At 44.7% G+C, this 20,582-nt stretch overlaps 1 protein-coding gene across 1 annotated transcript in view; it reads left to right on the plus strand.

Moving 5' to 3' along the window:
* Positions 1 to 20,582, plus strand: part of AOAH (acyloxyacyl hydrolase) — an 81,971-nt gene that overhangs the window by 44,901 nt on the left and 16,488 nt on the right. The window contains exons 12-15 of the mRNA XM_075495435.1: positions 5,842 to 5,933; positions 8,284 to 8,366; positions 13,512 to 13,548; positions 14,597 to 14,671. Of these exons, the coding sequence (XP_075351550.1) occupies positions 5,842 to 5,933; positions 8,284 to 8,366; positions 13,512 to 13,548; positions 14,597 to 14,671 (287 nt within the window). The remainder of the gene's footprint in view (positions 1 to 5,841; positions 5,934 to 8,283; positions 8,367 to 13,511; positions 13,549 to 14,596; positions 14,672 to 20,582) is intronic.

The raw sequence follows: 20,582 nt of genomic DNA on the forward strand, positions 1-20,582 counted from the left end.
TAATCTGGGATCACAGCAAGAATTTGAAGTTAGGGCTCTGAGAGGGGAGGATAAGGCATTAGCCTTGTGTACCTGCTGTTACCCCATGCTGCCAAACTCAAGACACTTCGCGTTGATTCTGCTAAAATTTCTTTGATAAGACACAGAGAAAAATTAGTTTATCAAATGGGTTTCTCTACAGTCAATACTAGAGTCAGTTCAAAGCTTTAATTTCCATTTCAATGGAATCTCAACCCTCTACATGGAATTCCAAATAGGACTTCCCCCTGCCCCGACCCTGTCCAGGATTTTTATCATGTGTACAAGGAAAAAGTTGTGTGCCTGTTAATTCAGATTTATTAGGTGTATTATTTTGTTACTTTAATATTTTTCTATATTTTTACATATCTATTTTATATACTTTATATATTTCATATATTTCTTATTTATATTTATCCTTCCTTATACATGTTCACATGTACAAGTGTTTACATGTACAAGTGTAAAGTAAAATTTACACTTGGTAACAATGCTGCAGGCCCTTCTGTTAATCAGCACCACATCAGTGGCAGCTGTTAATTCCTGTTTTAAAGCTAATTAGGATGGGAAATAATTTTTCAAGTCAGATGCTGAGAATTTAGTTAAGAGGTTCTGCAGAATGGTTGCTTTCCATGATTATGCTGCACATAGCCTACCATGCAAAGGAGCAGTAATGATGAGTGAGGGAAGAAAGAGAATGTGAATGAGAAATTTCCTCACTGAAGCAGGCTCAGGACGTCATTTGGGTAACTGGATGATTAGCATGGGGGTGACCAGATGGGTATTTGGGCTGAACAGCTTTGGAATTCAGATGCCCATGCCATCATCTTGAAGACCATTGTTGAGAAGCTGTTATATACTGGATTTTGGATTTCCTGGTCTAATCGGGAACTTACTGCCCTCTTAGCATGGGCCTTCCACAGGGTAGTAACGCACAAGTCTTATGAGGAGCGGCTGAGGGAACTGGGGTCGTTTAGCCTGCAGAAAAGGAGGCTGAGGGGAGACCTTATCGCTCTCTACAACTACCTGAAAGGAGGCTGTGGAGAGGTGGGCGTTGGTCTCTTCTGCCAGGTAACAAGCGATAGGACGAGAGGGAATGGCCTCAAGTTGCGCCAGGGGAGGTTTAGACTGGATATGAGGAAATCTTACTTCGCTGAAAGGGTTATGAAGCATTGGAAGAGGCTGCCCAGGGAAGTGGTTGAGTCGCCATCCCTGGAGGTATTTCAAAGACGTTTGGATGAGGTGCTTGGGGACATGGTGTAGTGGTGGTCTTGGTAGTGTTAGGTTTAGGGTTGGACTCGATGATCTTAAAGGTCTTTTCCAACCTATACGATTCTGTGATTCTGTGAACACCCTGTGTAATCCAATGCAGGGGAACATGCTCCTGTCATACGTCCCATGTCAAGGAATGTATCAAGGTGCATCATTCACTTGTCCCATAGCAAGTCCCCTGGTGCCTTCCTGGTCTTCCTGTTTTCTTAAACCTAAGTGACCAAATGCAGAGACCTGAATCATGTTACTGCATTTATCAAGGAGGCTGTTTTGGGCGGGGGGAACTTGCAAGCATCTGAGCACCAGCCTGCCCGCACTAATGCAGCTGCAGGCGCTCCCAGCCCATTTCGTCTGTCGCCAAGCTTGAGACCTGCACTATATCAGAGTGGGGACTCATGTTTTCCAGTGCTATTTCCAAAGCCTTTACCTAGGAGCCAGTCACAAATACAGTTGTCATCCCTCTTAGAGTATGTTCTTCCCACAAAGAGCATACGGAAACACTGCTTGGTGTGGAAAATGTCCATCACAAGGTGGACACATCTTTGAAAGCTATAGCACAGGCATGTTATTTCTCAAGTTTAAAAAAACCCCAAACTACAAAAAAACCACCCCACCCTATGTAGCACTACAGGAAGTCACAGGTACCTTGATTTTGAAGTTTTTGACCAACCTGGTACTGCTGAGTCCCAAAAACTACCCTACAGGGATCTAGCTGAGGTGCAGCAGCACAGAGAAAATGATGTTAGGACCATCACTGAGGATACCCGCCAGCATGTTCCCGCAGAGGCAGCCAAGCACGTGGCTCCCTCCTTAACCTGCCATCACTCCAGTAAATCCCCAAACACCCAGAGTACAATTACAGGAAGAGAATTATAGAGCTGTAAGAAGGGGATGAGTCAACTTTATTTTGGCTTTCTGCTTGTCAATAGGTTTTGGGTTTGTCAGGCTTTTCTTCTTTTAAAAGGTTCTGCAAGAATTGAGCTGAATGTTCATTCCTTTGACCTGAAAATTCGGACACTAAAAATGAAGTGTAATGCAGTAGACATGCACTTTATGAGGTTTAGGAAAGCAAAAGAAATACTGGGGATTTTTTTGAGGTGGATGTTTTCTTGTGGAAACCTAATGTTGAAAACACTGGTGTGTCTAGCGATGGATATTGTGCTCCTGCTGCTCGGTCCATCTGCTTACAATTGACTTCCAAATAGCTACTAAATGCAGCATTTTTCTGTTATATGTCTGGGATAGAAGCTTACTTTAAAATCTCATTTTAGAGACAATTTTATCTGGAGATAAAAGCACTGTATTTATAAATGTGCTGGAAATGATACCCTTTCGAGAAAGATGCATTTTAAAACTCTTGGATCTCTATTTCATGCTGAATAAAGAGAAAAATAAATCCCATGTCTGTCTGTAATCCAGTAAATATCTATTTGCCCACAAACTCAAGGGGTTCTCAGGTTTCATTAAAGTAACTGTTTCATACAATACATTTCCTACTAAAAGAACTCAGCATTTCTTTAAACGCAGGTTCAGGATGTCCTGAACACTTATCCCACTGACTTCTTTTTCTGCACAACTAGAAAATACAGGCGTTTGATCTGTGAAAATCTTATTAAAAACATTCTCTAGCTTCCCTCTAAATCCAGTGAATTGCAGGCAAGTTTCTCCCAGCTAGTATTGTGATGACTAAGATGCTGCATTTTGGGGAAAATAAGGTAAGAGTTTTGCTAGTTTCAAACCTGTGTCCCTTGCAGCTTTACAGAGTAGGAATGCCATACATGCTTTTTAAAAAGATAGGCTGTGCTTTCCTCAAGAGCTCTAAGGCTTGCTTATTTGTATACTTAGAATAAGAAAGTTTTCTGTGGTACTTAATGCTATCACGAGGATTTGAACAGCATTAAAGTCAGTATGAAAACAAATACCCAATTCCCCTCAAATTAAGGGATGCTTCAGTGCTTTCAGGATTTCTGGGACTGGCATTTCTAAAGGCTCGTATGAGCGTGAGGTTTCCAATGCCCTTTTGTGTTCTGATTTTGAAAATCTCTTGCCATAGCAACCCTGAACCTTCTTCCATTTAAGCACAGCTTGGCATGTGTGCATTTAGCATTAGCCATGGCTTTGGCTGTCCCGTATTTCAAGGTAGGACACATCTAGGAGGTGAGGACGTTCCTTCGAAATGAGACCCATCTAGAGCATTTGAAGCTAAAATATGGCATTTGAAGCTAGGCTGGAATAACTTTCTAATCATTCTCTGCTAAAATCTGGGACGTAGGCTGAAGCATGGTTTCTCAGCCAGAATAGTCTAGAGAATGGTATTTAAACAAGGCTGTGCTCAGAAGAGTTTTAAGCTAAAAGTCAACATAGATCCACCTCTAGAGTGGGACACATTTGCGTCTGAGACTAAGTGAAACACAGTCTGTTAGACCATGCTTTCCAAACTACATCGCTGCAGAGTTCAAGGTTTAGCATTCTTCTGAAATTTCCATTAACTACTCATCTTCACCCTTCGGTCCTGAAATATCTTCAAAAGTCTGGCTTTAAGTGCTTTGCTGGAACAGTGTCAATGCTAAACGTATATACAGTTTTCAAATGTAACTATAATTCTGGGCTCAAATGTTCCTTTCCAAACCAATTTGCAACTCAATTAGGTTCTGGCTAATTCATATTTAAGCTAAGTTTGCAGGGGAAAAAAAAACAGTTAAAAATTATTGGGACTTGTCCAATGAAAATATTGTTTTGGAGTGCCAGTGGGAAATAATGAGAGAATTTGTCATAGAGGGATTTGTTTTAAAAATATTTAATCATTTTTGGGCTCTTTTTGTACTCCTATATGCTGTGACTTATAAGAGATCATATCTATTGCTTGTTCTATGCTAAGTGACTATTTCAATATTTCTGTCACCTTTAATGCAAAGCTACAAGGAGGCAAATATTGCAAATGGCCAAGCCATTGCAAATGGCCAAGCCCCTCCACTTCTGCTCACAGCTGTGCCCTTGGATTAAGTGCTTGTGCACACAAAACTATCGGATTTGAAGAAGGCAGATTCAGAAGTTCCCTCCAGTCTTAAAAAAATAATATTTTTACATATATATGTATATACAGATACACACAAGGACACATATATGTGTGAGAGAGAGAACCAACTGAAAGCTAATTAAGCCAGACCCATTTCCACCTTGGTAACTAATGCAGATCTACTGTAAATGGGTCAAATATGCTGTTACATGCTTTAAACTGGCATCTGCTGTGCATTAGGCTGCTCAGAGCTTGGCTTCAGGATTTCTTCCCCCCCACAACCTCCCTTTTCTTGCCTTTCCTCCCCTTCCCCTGCATCTCCCCCCATCCTCTTACTGTCAAAACCCATAGGCATATACTCATGCATAGCTCCCATTCACCTAAACGGTAATTTTCTGGGAATGAGGACTTGGTGGGGACCACAAGATTTAGCTCTTCTGTGGCTCCTCAGTTACCTCTGACCCTCCTGGAGACAGAATTACTCACCTGCTTGCTGTTTATAGCAGTGAGGGTTTAAGGAAACCCCACAATTGCTTGAAAAGAAAATGAAGCTAATAAGTTACACAGATTAAACCAACCTGTGAGCTCTCTCATTTTATGTTTTGACCTTCTTTTGGTTATTACCTTTTTCATCAACAGTTTTTGAGTATGAGCACACTGGATTTATGCATTTGTCTTTGCAAGCATACCCCAGACAAGGAGAAGCTGCAAATTTACTCCATGTTCTCATCCTTCTGAGGTGGCGCAATTTCTTGAGGCCATTTTTCTCGCCTTTCATGATTTTTGACACATTCACAAATCAAAGTGAAAACGAACAGGGCACTGTGTTTTGAATGTGCAACACAGCTTGCATCTGCATAGAGGCTTTCGCAGAGGCAGTCGCTTAACAAAAGCATTAGGGACTAATACCAGCAAAAGCAGAGAAGGGTAAAGGTTGCATCTATTTGCGTGGGAAGGTTATGGCAGACCATGTGGTTTTCTCCCTGGTCCCTGCCATGCTCAGGGGCCTTTCTGACTCTGTTTCTTCCGTGCTGTCCACGAAATTTGCAGTGAGGACCAGGCAGAGGTTTTTAGGGGGTCAGTTCAGCCTGCTGGAGAGGGCAAGGGAGCTTTGAGGGAATTTGACGTTATCCCTCTGCCATACACGCTGGGGACATCACGCTGGCATCTCTTCCTGTTCCCAAGGAGACCCACCTTTGGACAGGATGGATGCTGCAGCAAACAGCTGCCGCCTTGGTGGTCTGCACCTGCAGTACGTGCTCCACATCAAGAGGAGTTTGGGGCTCTTCCAGAATTAAAGGGTGCCGGGAGATGTGATTCAGATATCTCTTCTGCTTTTCCTTCTGCTGTCTCTCGATATGCCCATCTTGCAAGAGTCAACTTTTTAAGTATATGCGTAAATAATTATGACTACAGCTGTAGTTATAATTGCTGCTGTCCGGCTAATGCTCCAGCTAAGAAGTGCTTGAGTTTGCTGAAAGGATTTTTTTGTCTGCGAGGGTGAAACTGTGTTGATTTAAAAATTTCTCTTTCAGAAATCGTTTGCTAATCTCCCAATGGCTTTCACTGACGAGCTTGACTGGCCCCAGTTCTCAGAGATCACTGGATTTCTGAACTCCACCATTGGGTAAGTCAACAGGCGGGGTGGCCAAGTCATAGCAAGTCTCAAGGTCCCTCAAAGTACAGCAAGAAAAAAAAACCCAGTGCTTGAAAGGAAAGATAAAAATACTAGTCAGCTCGGCTTCTGCTCTTTCTAAAATCAAGATCGATACTGGATCTAGGGATTGTTAAAAATCTTTTAAATATATAAACAATATATTTTCTGTACTGGGCACAATACTCTAGCCCAGTCTTCCTGAAATTCGGGGTAGGTTTTAGAGCTGGTCATATTGTGATTTACCAGGGAGAAAAAAAAACGAAGAAATAAAAACCAACTCACTTTTTTCAAAATTCTGGGGCAGGGAGAAGGGAAGCATTGCTGAAACTAAAAAAAATTAGCATTTTCCTTTTCTTAGTTTTTTTTCTCTTTCCCTTGTCCTCCTGTTTCCTTTTTGCTGCTGAAACTGTGGAATAAATGGTAACCCCAGGGTTATTTCATGGTGTTCCCTTTTGGGGGGCAATCTTTCTTCCCCCTTTTTTTTTTTCACATTTAGGGGGAAGTAGCAAAAGAAGAATTTGGAAGTGCCTGTGACCTAATTTGCTGTGTTACATTGGCTCATGTGGATGGGGAAGGATGCAGGGATAGATGGAAAAAAGAAGTCTCTGCCAGAAGGGAAGGAAAACAAAGTCCAAACACAAAGAAAACACCTTAAAATGCCTTTCTGGCCAGCATTAAGAGGCCCTTGACTCCTGCCAGAACTGAAGGATACAATCATCAACAGTGCCTGGTCTGGCCTGAGTTTCAGATAATTTTTATTTTATATGTCTAAGATAGGTCATGAATACAGTGAAATGCCAAACCAAGCATGAGTGAAGCCTAAAGAGGCTCTCTACCAACAGAATTAAAAAGTTGGCAGAATACTTTCTTTTCCAGGAAATATATATGTTGCACCATACACTTGTACTTTTTGCTTCCTTTTTTCTCCCTGTGCAAAAACCAGGCTCCCAGCCTCAGCTACATTCACACAGTGTATGCTTTAAGGTGGTATACTACTTGACAAGCCAACAGAGAAGATCTATGCAGCCTCCTCTTTCAGAGTCAACAGCAAAACCAACCTTTAAAAATCTATTACAATGTCCAGCTCCTCAATACACAGTATTTAACTGGGCTCGAAAGACTCTGAAGTTCACAAGTGATCAGAGCTTAGTCTTGACCCTGAAGTTGTCAGTGATAGGCCTTGGTTCAGTGTTCAGTTTTTAATCTCTTTTTTAATCTCCTCCATGTCTGGGAAAAAAGGACCATTTGGGACTTCAAGGCATTTTTAAGAGAAGTAGCTCAAAATCCCACACCACCATGACTAAGTGTGGTGGAGACTGGTTGGCAATGTGCAGTGGGAGGCTCCCATTTACTCCGAGCCTGCAGAAATAGAGACACAAACTGGTGCTGTCCATGCCCATCTTTCCCACCCCCTGATGGGTGAACAGGGACACCGCTTTTTAACTAATATCCTCTGACCGAGATGGTTTGCTTCTCCTTGTCCACCCACCTGCTATGCCGAAAACCAAAGAGCTCGGGCGTTTCTTGTGTAGCCCATTGCGTGCGGACTGTTTGATGTCATCATGCGTTTCTATGTAGGTAGTTACTTTTCATTGCTGGTGTCAAAACTTAGCATTGTCTTCCATCTCTCTACATTTGCCCAAGGTTGCTGTTCTTAAGCCATGGTATTTAAGTTATCTGATTCCTTTGGTGTCTAAGTTCAAACATAAAATCAGCAGCCCCAGTAGAGATGACCATGTACTCATGGCTGGGAGTGGGGTCTTCTCATCAGCTTCCCCTTGGGCTGTTACCCTTTTCATTGGCGTTTTCATTTTTCTAAACGGTGCAAAGTAAAGGAGAGAACTAATCACAATCAAGCATAACCTGTTTTCAGATCAATCCGTCCAAGATTTATGGCATTGGGAAATGAATGCCCTGCCAATATTTCTTCCCTTTTATTTACTGTTCCATACCAACCAATTGAAAAGTCAATTAGTGAGCAATCAACAGGATTGTTTTGATAAATGATGTATAACAAAAAGGTTTTTAAACACCTTGTCTGAAAGACCAGGATAAAAGCATCCTGGATGGAACAATTTAAAAGAAACTCTCCATCAATTTATAGTTTCTGAGAGGATGTATTGGCTTCCATTTTAGGCCACCCTGTTCAAGATGAGAAAGATTTATGACCACAAAAAAGAGACATGGTGAAATAGAAGTATATACATAACCAGGGCACAGAGTTGTTCAGAGACAAGAACATACTTCATTTTCAATATCAGCTGTGTTTTCATCAGTATTATATGAGTTTAGCAGCTTGCATTTTCTCAATTTATTTCAGAGGCTGGACAGACTCTCTGTATCTACGTTTACGCAGGAGAAATCGCTGTAATCACAGAGACTTACAGAACATTTCCCAAAATGGTATGTTAAGTTTTTTCACTTTTTTTTAACCTTACTAGTCTGATACTTGATGCTGCATTAACGAACATCTTTCAGAAATGTTGTGGTTTAACCCCTGCCAGCAACTAAGCACCACGCAGCCGCTCGCTCACTCCTCCATGGTGGGATGGGAGAGACAATTGGAAGGGTAAAAGTAAGAAAACTCGTGGGTTGAGATAAAGACAGTTTAATAGGCAAAGCAAAAGCCACGCACACAAGCAAAGCAAGGAATTCATTCACTGCTTCCCATGGGCAGGCAGGTGTTCAGCCATCTCCAGGACAGCAGGGCTCCATCACGCGTAATGGTTCCTTGGGAAGACAAACGCCATCACTCCGAACATCCCCCCCGTCCTTCTTCTTCCCCCAGCTTTATATGCTGAGCATGATCCCATACGGTATGGGATATCCCTTTGGCCAGCTGGGGTCAGCTGTCCCGGCTGTGTCCCCTCCCAGCTTCTCGTGCCCCCCCAGCCTACTCGCTGGTGGGGTGGGGTGAGGAGCAGAAAAGGCCTTGACTCTGCGCAAGCACTGCTCAGCAGTAACTAAAACATCCCTGTGTTATCAACGCTGTTTTCAGCACACATCCAAAACATAGCCCCATACTAGCTGCTATGAAGAAAATTAACTCTATCCCAGCCAAAACCAGCACAAGAAACAGAGAAACCCCTTCCAAATTGCATGCGTTTCTTAGGGAAAAATAGAGAACGGCAGTTATTTAACTCAGCATCTTTTCTTCTGGCTCTGAGTAGGAAGGTGTGTGGCTTGGTCACTTTTATCCACACATTGACTAAGAATTTCCACTGAGCTAAAAACCAGTGTACCCCACTGTAACTCGGGGGGGGTGGGGGGGGTGGCCATGGTCTGCCCTCCATCTCCTCCGGCGGCTGTGGCGTGGTCCCCGCTTGCTTGCACCCCCTGTTCTGCACTCCCGCGGGGGATGCCGGCAGGGCCCTACACTGCACCCCACAGTGGCACAGGGGACTCACAGGGCTGCCACACCGGCAGGCAGAGTGGGCACAAAACTGTCATCAGTCTCATAGCAAGAGTGTCCAGTTCGTCTCAGTACCCGATACCCTATTACCTTGTTCTGCTCTCTTTACGTTAATGGGGGCTGTATTTTCTGCTCTTCCTTTTTCCCAATTCCCTCACAGACTTTAAAAAAAAAAGAAATCTCTCGCTGTGTGCGTCGTTCCCTTTTCTCTCCACTTCACGTATCCCCTCTCCACTGACACTACACACACCTGCAGGATATAAAAGGAGGTAAGCCTGTGTCAGGGCAAAAGGCTCTGAAGAAAACTGAGAAGGGAATTTTAAAAAGGGAAAAATTACAGGTGATAGAAAAATCCCAGGGTATCTTCCCTCGGTATCTTCTCTTAATCATCGCAGTGACACCTCATTGTAAAGGTTGGCTTTTATTGCCTCATTTGGCGTAATAGTTTCCCCGAATGGGAGGATTTAAATGGCCACTCTCAGTGTCAGTAAAGCAAAAAGCTGGCCACCAACCTGACCTAGCCCCACCGGGGACAACTTAACCTTCCTCTGAAAATGATGCTTCACAGCCCCACATATATGCAATGAGAGGACGAGACACTAGCGTTGCGGTTCTGTTGGGGGAGGCGTGCAGCCAAGAGCCAGAGCCCAGGGATGGCAAGCCAAGCTGGGGACCAAGAGCAATGCTTGTCTCCATCCCCTCTACAGAAGCACCAGTGCTGTGTCAGAGCTCAGCACAGAGGAACTTTCCCCCATTGCCCTTCTCGGGACATGCATCTTCACCCTGGAGGAAGGCTTCCCCAACCTCTGTGCTAGCGGAATTTCTGCCTTCCCTTTCTTAAAAAAATCCCATTATCCCCTAGAGATGGTGGACCCTTCCCTCCTCTGCGGTAGGGTGCTCAGCCAGGGCCAGGGAGGGTGCTCCTCAGCTCTCCATGTATGTTACCACGAATATATTCACATCAGAATTGCTGACATTCATTTTGGGTGACCAGCTTTGCTCACCGGGCACCCCACAAGATGCTTGGTATATGAGATATGGGTTAATAACTCGTAACAAATCTGTTCTATGCCATTGTTACTGCTTTCAGCTTGTGGTTGCACAACAAGCAGCTCACAGTCCTAATCAATGTTTTCCATTGAAGTGGCTTGCTGAACAGTTTTCTACAGATAATTTTTATTGATTCATTGTTTTCAACATGGTTTTGGTGTCTTGCCTTCCAGCAGCTTCACACAGGTTTGTAGGCCATGTGCTATTTCTGGTTTTTGACTGGGTGAGTGGGATCCTCAGGTGTGAGGGCAGATTAGAAGGTTCTTCTAAATGTTCTCCAGCACTTGTTGAAGATCCCTTGTTTTGGTAGAAGCATCCTGATAGTAAAATCAGTTCCTAAAATATTCCAAAAAATCATTAGATAAACACGAGGAAGGTGAATACCCTCAGAATTTCTAAATAATTACAAACAATCTTGCGATTGTCATCCATGTTTTGCATGAGCTACTTGGATAACGTATGCTATTTCAAAACATGGGTATTGTATATTTCTTTGCCATTTTTGGTCTGATCTGTCTCTTTGGGATTCTTGCCTTTGAGCAGAAAAATTAGGCCTTGTTAACACTTGCTGGTGGCTCACTGAGCCATCAAGCACCAGATATCTCACACTGGCCAGTGTGAGATAAACCAGTTATTTCTTAACTTAAACCAGTTAAGAAATAACAATTTTTTTTTCTTCGTCTGTCTTGGAAATTCTAGTTCCCTGGGAGTTCATTTGGGGAAAACCAGAGACTTTTCCTTTGCACCGTTCATTTCCAATTGCTTTTACAGCATAAGGGAGCAGAAGATTAGAAGTCGATAAGCCATTCTTGTCCGCACAGCACTTTTGGTGCTATCTGGAGCCAGGCTCTTTCAGTGCACGTAGTGCTGCTCCTTGTCAGCCACACAAGATCTAAGAGCAAGAAAATCAAGAAGTGCAGCTCAAGTGTTCCAAGGTTTATGAAATTTAGGGTTGCTCACAAGTGGAAGCAAACCCAACCCTGACTCCTCAACCAAAACTAAAAAACCCCACTGGTCTGAAAATGTTTGGAAAGCAACAGAGAGGGGGGCAGGAGAGATCCAGGAATAGCTGCCAGGACATTCAACAGTGTAAGGGGAACTCTTCTGCCCCATCTCTTTTTCTCTCTTGAATGTTTTCATCACAGATTGCATACTGTATCACAAAAACTTCCTTGAAGACTCCATTTACCCATGAAAACAGTTCTCTAAAAACCCCCTTCATTTTCTTGATGTTTTTACTTGATTTGTAAGTGTGCTAATGCTTTCCACGGAGCTGCTTATAACTACCTACCCTTGTAGAGGTAATACATACACAAGGACAGCTTCTTACTTTTTTGTAAATACATTTTTAATTTCTAGAGATCCCATTAGTTTATTTGTCCTGGAACTGCAGCCCCAGTCCAGGGAGCCATGTGGCAGAATGGCTTAACAGAGCTGAAAGAAGGGCTATTACACAGAAAAAAAGTCGATTGGTGGTAGTTATGTTCCAAGCCATATTTTCTAAGGATTTTTGTGGGCCTCTTATTCTGTTGAAAAGAGCTTCTCGACAGAAGGGCTGGATTTTGAATGGACCAGCAACCCTCAGGAGAGAAGCAGCAGACAGATATATTCATTTTTAGCTTGGAAGAACTGGATTATTTAAAACATAAAGGATTCCTTGATATATGCGGTTGGCATCACTGTGAGTGATAATAACAAAGGCACCACTATTAAAATGCAAAGTGTATTATTGCTACCTTAGGGGTTTATCTCTTAGATCTTTTCCCTGTACCAATCCAGCAGGGACTTAATAATGTTCTGTCCACAAGTTTCCCCCCAAAAGCTGCGGGGAGGACAGGATTTGCTCCTCAAAGCAAGCTTCAGAGGCACAATGCAGAAAAGAGGAGAAGAGAGAGAGACCAGGGAAGAGCTGAGCGAAGAATAGAGGGAGTGTAATACAAGAGGAGAAGGAGCGAGAAAAGAGGAGAGAGTGAAAATACTGCAAAATAAAAGCAAGTACAACCTGTAGGGCCTGCTTCTCTGAAGTTTATGTTTCTGTATGTTGCTGTGAGGTGAATGTCTTGCAATCACAGTCCTAGACTAATCCTGAACAAGGCATAAAGCCTTTTTTGGCCCCTCATTTGCTATCACTCTTGCACTGCAGGTGATAGAGCTTGATTTGTGCGCTGTGGATAGTTGGGATGTATATGCATAGCCTTTAAAGACCTGCTAGTAGGTTTTATGCATAAAAGCTTTCCTAACCGGGAATGCTTTTCTCATTCAAGACATAAATGAAAGATTATAGATGCTCACAGATGCTTAGGTGTAGCTAGCTCTTTTCCTGGAGGAGGGAAGATTTGCACCCAACCATTTCGGTGAATTGCCATTGAAATGCAGAGCTTCTCAGGAGGGGTGCAGCTGGCCTAATACTATTTTTCGTAAGTCTGCCACTCATGGGGAGAGCAATGCAGACACCCAAACGTTGGTGTCTAGTGCCATTTAAGATGCTTTACAGTATCTTTCCCACTTCCAGCTGCCTCTCCAGAAGTGCACAATCTCTCAGGCGTCCTGTCTTGTATCTGCCAGCCCTGCTGCAGGTGTCTTGGATACTCTGGGATGTCAAAAATGGCACTTGGTGCCTATGTTTAGGACCTGAATCAGTCCCAACGTGGTATAGCTGTGAGACGCTTACTCTCTCAGAAGAGTGAGAACAGTTCCCTTCGCAATTTATAGGGAAAGTTAAAAGTAGATCGACTGTTGACAAGTCAGGTTGGCTGGTTTACAAGAGACTACTATGTTCAACAGATGGGAAGAAGCTGCCAGATCTGGATTAAAAGCCAGATCCAAACAACTCAGCACTTAAAAGTATTTGATTTTCTGAAGTCTGAAGTGTGGGACTCAGGTAAGAGGCAGCAGGTCCCTGGATATAGCTTTACTTCCTAATGACGGCACCCAAAAAGGTTATAGAGATGACTTGTTTTTCCATTTTTATTTTTAATGCTTCTACATTCTTGGAAATATGCAATGAAGTTGGGTTTTGCACTTCATTTTGTTTGTCACTATAACGATGTTGTACTATTTCTCTTATTCCCACTATGTGTGATCAGGTGGTTCTTCAGGAAACCTCCTCCATTTAATAAAAAGGTGAGTTTTTAATGGGATTTGAATGCTGACTGGGGGTACAGAAGTGTTGCTGGAGTCCTACTTTTTTGAAAGAAACAAGCAAAGCACTTTAAGGAATGTATTATCCACAAATGTCCTAAGAAGCACAGCTTCCCCTGGCCACTGTGCTCTGAAGTGCTGGCTGTTTCTTCTCTGGTGTAAAATATTCATCAGTAGAAGAAAAACTGTTTTGAAGTGTGGATGTCACCACCTCCAGGGCCTTGACCTTGGCCCAGTTAAGCCAACAGAGCATTTCCAGTGATTTTAGGGAAGAGACTAAGCCTTTCCCTAAATCTGTGCTTTGTGTCCCCCTAACTGCCTTGCTCCTGATTTGTAGCAATGTACATAGACATGGGCAGGTCCACTGTATTATCTCCATACGGATAAGATTGAGTAGCTACTGGATAGTGAGAGGCAGCAACTCTCCTTTTCAGATGAATTTGGGTGGGCTGTGGGGCAGTTGGGTTTGATTTAGTTTGCTTTATGCTGATATAGTTCACAACCTAAGGGATTTATTGTTCTCTCCTCTAGAAAAAGTAGTAATGAATCCTTGCCCTCTAGCACTGAACTTCAGACCACATCCTGATTTGATCTTGAGCCCAATCCTACACATAAACTTAGTTGTCAGCCAAACATAGTCTTCTTCTCCCATCTCTATTTAAAAACTTCCCGTCTTGATTTATGTCTTTGCCCCAAAATTAAACTACTTGATTTGGCTTCTGAATAATACAAAGAAGACAGAAAGTCAGCAGGAAAAACAGTGAAAAAGACAAGTCCACAAAAGACAAGTCCACGAGGGGCAAAAGGGAGAAGTGAAAAATCCTGTATTTAAGAACCATTACTAAAATATAAAACTATAGGGGAAAAAAAAAAAACCAAAATCCCCTCCCAAACATAGAAGCGTAGTCATCTGAGCATTGGCCAAATCTAAATGAGCTAATTCCAAATGTGATCTCATACAAGCATGGTGTGTGATTCAGACACTGAGAACGTATTTCCCCATTAATATATCTGCGTATTTATCTTTTAGCTTGGCCAGAAACCAGCTGTTGGACAATCCAGCCATAGTTATCTACGCTACAATTGGGAATGATGTCTGCAATGGGTAAGGTGTAAACTGAATTAACATTTATAGTATCACAAATTTGACTTCGTTAGAGTACTGCTGGCTGCTTGGACATTTACATCTCATTGCTTTGCGCTTCCCCGTGATGGCATTTTTCTTTGCTATTCGTCTGTGCTTCATTCTTATTTTTCTGCTGGAAATACTGGTTGTTGCCTTACCTGTATTTGTCATAGCCACCTACCAGTCCTCATTCGGAGCTTGTCTTTCTTTCTTTCTTTTACAAGCTGGTGATAAAGTGACCAATGACATGTCTGAAATAGAATATTTCTAGTTTAGCGGATGAAAAGAAGTATAACAACAACGGGGCGGGGGGGAAAAGAGTTTAAAAGCATGTATATCCATCTTACCCAGTGTGTCACCTCCTGTCAGAAGGTGAGCGTGACTGGTTTACCTTTTCTGAAGAATGACAACATAGTCCCCTGTTGAGGTCTATTTTCACCCTGCCTCTGCTGCACACTGCCTGCATTCTTTGCTGTGCTCTCCTGATGAGGTATTTTGTCTTTCTGGCTTTACTCGCGTCATAAGCTCTGCAGGAGAATGAACTGAAGCTTTCAAAACTAATAGTTCTGGCATTACCCATTAGCAATGCTTGCAGGGATGCCAAGAGGTCACTAGCTGGGTGCTTCCCTTCTTCCCAGTAGTGGGAAGGCAAGAAACACCTTGCAACCAGGCCAATGCACAGCACATCCATACCGAAGTTTTGGTTTTGCCGGTGGTCCAAATACTGTTGTTAGTGTAACATTATTTTCACCATGATGAATCTTCAGGTTTTCTTTTAAGTGGAAGAAATAAATCCGACTTATGTGGAGACTTTCAAAACACTCATTTTAATAAATGACGCACACTCAGCTAAGTCCCCTTCCGAAGCTTTTGAAAACTCTCACCTGCAAGTTGTATAATGAAGTTGGAGCTATCATGCAGGCTGTCAGACCTCGCATTAAAATATCCTGGGTTTGGTATCCTAAAACTTTGCTTAACAGCAAGTGCTTGGGTTGAAACTTTGCACGTCGGGTGTTGTGCTCCAGAGGGGGACGGCCAAAGGCCAGGCAGGGCTTTCCCTGCCACTGCGGCACCTGGGAGCCCTCAGCCAGGGCAGAAGCGGGACCACAGGGGCCACGTTTTAGGTCCTTCCCTGGCACCACCATCTCCCTGGCCGCGCGCAGGCAGCACGCAGAAATAACCTCCCATGAAACCTTCACCCTTGGCACCTCCCTCTGGTGCTCGTGCTCGCTCTGCACCCCTGCCCAGACCTGCCAAATCTGCCCTCAGCACCACCCTCCTGTTGTGGGAAGGAAGCACAAAGCCTCAAAAGCAACACCACCACCCTTCAAGGGAGTGGGAAAAGCAGTCACAGACCTCCTGCTACCTGCTGACAAGACTGTCCTGGGCTTCTGTTTATGGAGAAGCTTACGGGGGTATCATTACAACCACCCCCAGGATGATGAGCCCCCCCAAGCAGCGCCTTTGCTGGAGTCCGTGGCTCCTGCCACAGAGACTTCCGAGGCGTCTTCTCCCGGGCTTGGCCCAGGCTCTGTTGTGTACATGTTTCAATTCTGCTGTTTCACTGGCTTTGTTAAAAGCACCTCTTTTCCCTTTGTTTTATTCCTCATTCTGCAGGTTATTCCTTTCACTTCCCCTGTCTCTACCACTGCTTTCTATTCTTGCCTGAAGTAAAAAGACATTTTCCACAAATTTAAACCATTTTGGCCTTACCTCACCCATTTGTATGTACCAAACCAGTATTTATTACTTGAAACTCTGCTGTCTTTTTATCCCAGCGTCCATTACCTGGCAGAGACACTTTTGTCTGCTCAAATTCCCTCTACTGTCTGTTTTCTTCCAAAACATTCGCAGCATCAAAAGAGGCTATCAGGCTGTAGTAATCCCTGCACTTGACTCCAGCAAGGAAAGATGCTGCAGCTTCTGTAGCAACATGCTGTTTCCATCGAGTGGGATGTATAGCGGAGAGAGATTTTTTCCGGCGTCCGGTCACTGTGTGTAGCTGCCCTGGCTCTGATGTACCCACAGAGGTTACGGAGGATGCGGAGCATCTGATGGGCTTGACAAATAAAAACCTTTTCAAGGACAGCTTTAAATTGCAGTAATAGAGCCTTCCTGGCCTTATCCTGTATTTTACCTTCAAAAGAGAGCAGTGTGCTGAGCACACTGGAGACACAGCTTTTAGCCAAAGCATTGTTAAAATGCCAGTATTTCATCCCATGCGAAGAGTGGGGCAATGAGTAATATGGATGTTTGTAGAGGAGAGAGATAATGAAATTGGCAGCCTGTGTTACACGTTCCCAATTAGTCTCCACACTGCGGTGTCCAAACAGGGGGGTTAGAAAAATAAAGACAGATGGCAACGGTATCTCTCAGCCCACTGAAGTGTAAATGTGGGACACAATGTGGGACACACAGACCTGAAACAAAAAAAATTCAGACAAGAAAATAATGAGCACCAGCAGTCTCCAGTGCTGTACAATTATTGCACGTATTAGTTGCATTTGGGTTAAAGCACCATTTCTCCAGCCTCTCTTTCCCAGCTTTGCAGTTATGGCATCTGCAACAAACAGAAAGGTGACAGCAGCAACACGGAGCGAGCAGGCAGCCGCCGGGAAGGGAACTTGTACAAAGCAGCACCAGTGCCAGCGAGAGCATAACGCTCCCTTATTGTAAGGCTACCGTCGCCAAAGCGCTGCTGCACCCCTCTGGCCCTAAAAATAGTATGTGAGCATGCAACACCTTTAGTCCTTGCGTCCCAGGCATACCTCCGCTCTGTAGCGAGCTGGAGCTGAACTCCTGCGCTGCGGATCCAGCCCTGTGTGTACGTGCGTGTGGCACGTGTGAGTGTGTGCATGTGGTGTGCTTGCTCACCAGCTTGCCCTGTACGCCAGTAGCCCAAACCCTGGGCATGTAACAGCATGTGGCTGGAGGCAGAGGTATGGCTGAAACATTGGCTGGGGGGATATTTATTTGGGTTGGGGTCACGGAGAGAGGGGAGTCGCTGCCCTGCAGAACGTGGCAGGCCAGGCCAACAAAACCCGTGCAGAAGGAGCGTGGAGAGCTGTATTTGGACTATGCCAGACCCTGTTATAAGGGACTGGAGGAGGTGTGTGTGGCAGAGGAGAGCTGGAAAAGCTTCGCACAGATTGCATGAGGCTGTCTGGTCCCTCTGTGTTATATGTGTGCACAGCTAGGGTACCCATGGCGTTAGGACATCCAGGAGCTGTGTGCACATCCAAGGATATTACTGTGTATTTGTGTATTGTAGCGGGGCAGGGAGCGCTCCCTAAAATTCCCAGATCCAACGCAGCAAGAATCCTAACACTAACGTCTGCTTGCTATGCTCTGACCAAGTGAACTGTGGCTGACATCAGCTTCCAGAGGTCCCAGGAGGGCAGAGGCTATCTCTGGCTGCTGCCTCCCAGGGGGACCGTGTCAGGGGACCGCAATGGCCCCCGGTGCTCACCCAGGCACCCTGAGGTCCTTATGGCAGAGCCCAAAACGAACATGCCTACAAGATGGCTTGCTTCTCGGTCGGTTTTAATTTCATAGCCTGGCACAGAAAGGAAATGTGAAGAAATGCACATATTTCATCTGCATGACTTCAGTGGAGAATGACAAAAAGTGGAGTTATGAATGTCGTATTAATTTCGGCTCACACTGACATGTTTACTTGTGGTAGAGGCCTTACATCAGAGCAGTATTTTGAAATCAAGTGCTGCAACACCTGTAGGCGAAATGAAGTAATTTAAGGGCAAAACCACAGTCTTATCTCAAAAGTACCTCGCTTGGGTGGCTGTCACAAGGATAAGCCTGAATCTTAATGCTGTTTTTCAATTCTCCCTAACCAGAAAGTCTCAAACGCTTCAGCAGCACATACTGCATTAAGATAAATTTCTGGGCCCAAGGAACTCATCTAATTATTATTTTGTGTGCAAAATGCAGCCACTGAAGAATCCCAAATCCTTGCTAGGGAACGCGGTTCTCCCACACGGGACTCGGCACCCCCCCACCCTGAGCACAAACATTTCTAATGCCTCAAGACAGAACAACAACGCTTTTGAAAGCTCCTGCTTCTACGGTCTTCACTGACAAGAAATCCTACCTGATTCCCCAGCAGGTCACTCGGCACTGCAAGCATCAAGTTTGCCCTTCTCTTACCCCTGGGAAGCCATGAAAGAGATTAAAGGATTTTCAAAGGGAAAGGACCTGGATGGAGCCTCCTGGCTGCTAAGCTGGTCGCTTCCCTACAAGCCCAGGAGGAGAAAACGTGGGAACCCCTAAAACAATAAGGATGGACGTTAGTGCAACCTTATGCACTACTTGGAAGGACATCCCCTGTCTTTCTTCTTGAGCAAAGAGATGGGCTCCTCAGCGGATGTTGAGGCTTTCTCTCTGAAAGCCATGGTCCAGCTGAGCTGCATCACCAAGGCAGGACCAAAACTGTCATGAAAGCCTGCTTCCCAGGGTGCATGGTCCATGCCATGCACGGCTGCACGTGTTGATGTGCTCCAGATCCCAGCTGTGGTGCCCTTGCTGCTATTTCTGGGGACTCTCTTGTGAATGCATGTCTTTACTGTCTTTCCCAATTCAAAAAAGGCAACTTATGGATTTACATGCTCTGCTCCGCATGCCCCAAGGGGGCCCAGGCCACCCTGGAGCTGCCTGGGGTTTGTGGAAGCACGCAATGGCATCCTTCTTTCCATCCCGCTGACTCTTCACTCTGAGAGAGGGCAATGGGATATCTCCGGACAACAGGAGGCTTTTCCCCAGAACTGGCCCTGCTCTGCCTTCCAGACATTGCCAGAACAGGGCCCTGTGGAGCTGGGGTCTCCCCTGTGCCAGAGACCCGTGGATCCTCTCTTGCCTGGATGGGACAGCCTCCTTGGGGCAGCATTCACCCACTTGCTCATAGTCCCTGCTATGGACACATTCACCATGAGAGCATGGCAATAGCTCTCGGGGGGAGAGCGAGTGAATGCTTTTTCTGTAAATAAAGTGGTTGTTTTAATAACATAACTAGAGCTGTGTTCTCTAGGCAGCCTGGGGTGGTTTTGCTTGTTTGTTTTTCTTATATAAGTTGAAATTAATTTCAACTTCAGTATTTTATCTGGCCCTCCCAGCGGCATTTACAGCTAAATGCAAGAGGGGAAGGATAAACCTGAGCCTGGGACTCTGGCTTGAAGAGATTCATGCCTGCCAGTGAGCCACAAAACATGGGCGTTCAGTCCACGTGGGACACTGACACAGCTCCCGTACCCTAATGAACATTTCTGAGAGCTATTTTATCTTAAATACCTCCTCCCTCCACCCTCCTCCTCCTCCCTCCGGTCTCCCACGTTTGTCCAGACCCCTCGCTACTCTCCTGCCCTCCTGCAGAGCTGTAGTAAGAGGTGTACGACACATGAGAGACAAAGCTACCTTAGATATTTCTACCTGGCGTAATCAAAGAGCGTGTTGAATGTAAGCTACACACAGTAACTCACGGGGAAAGAAGCCTTCCTTTCACCCATCTGTAGGGCATCCTGCACCCTGAAGCCGTGTGTGTGGAGCAGCACCGCTTCCCCCTGTTCCGACCGTTTAACCACGGAGGCTCTTAACCAGGTGCAGCAGCACCCTACATCCCCTTAGGGCCATGGTTGCTTTTCCTGCTGAAACTTGAGGTGGACATTAGATCAGTCAAATGTCAGTTGCAGACTGGAGTCTGGTAAGTACACCAAGAGCAGTGTCTTTGCAGTCACCAAAAGCAGCGTGGACTTTTAAGGACTACAGCTAGGCAAGTTCCTGGGTTTATATCAAGCAGCTTAAGGTGCTCTGCCACAGCTACAAAGAACGAGGCGCCAGGGTTACCGGAGTAGTTTTACACGGATTTTTAACACCACGGGAA

Source organism: Mycteria americana, chromosome 2, assembly GCF_035582795.1.
Source record: "Mycteria americana isolate JAX WOST 10 ecotype Jacksonville Zoo and Gardens chromosome 2, USCA_MyAme_1.0, whole genome shotgun sequence".
NCBI classification, from domain to species: domain Eukaryota; kingdom Metazoa; phylum Chordata; class Aves; order Ciconiiformes; family Ciconiidae; genus Mycteria; species Mycteria americana.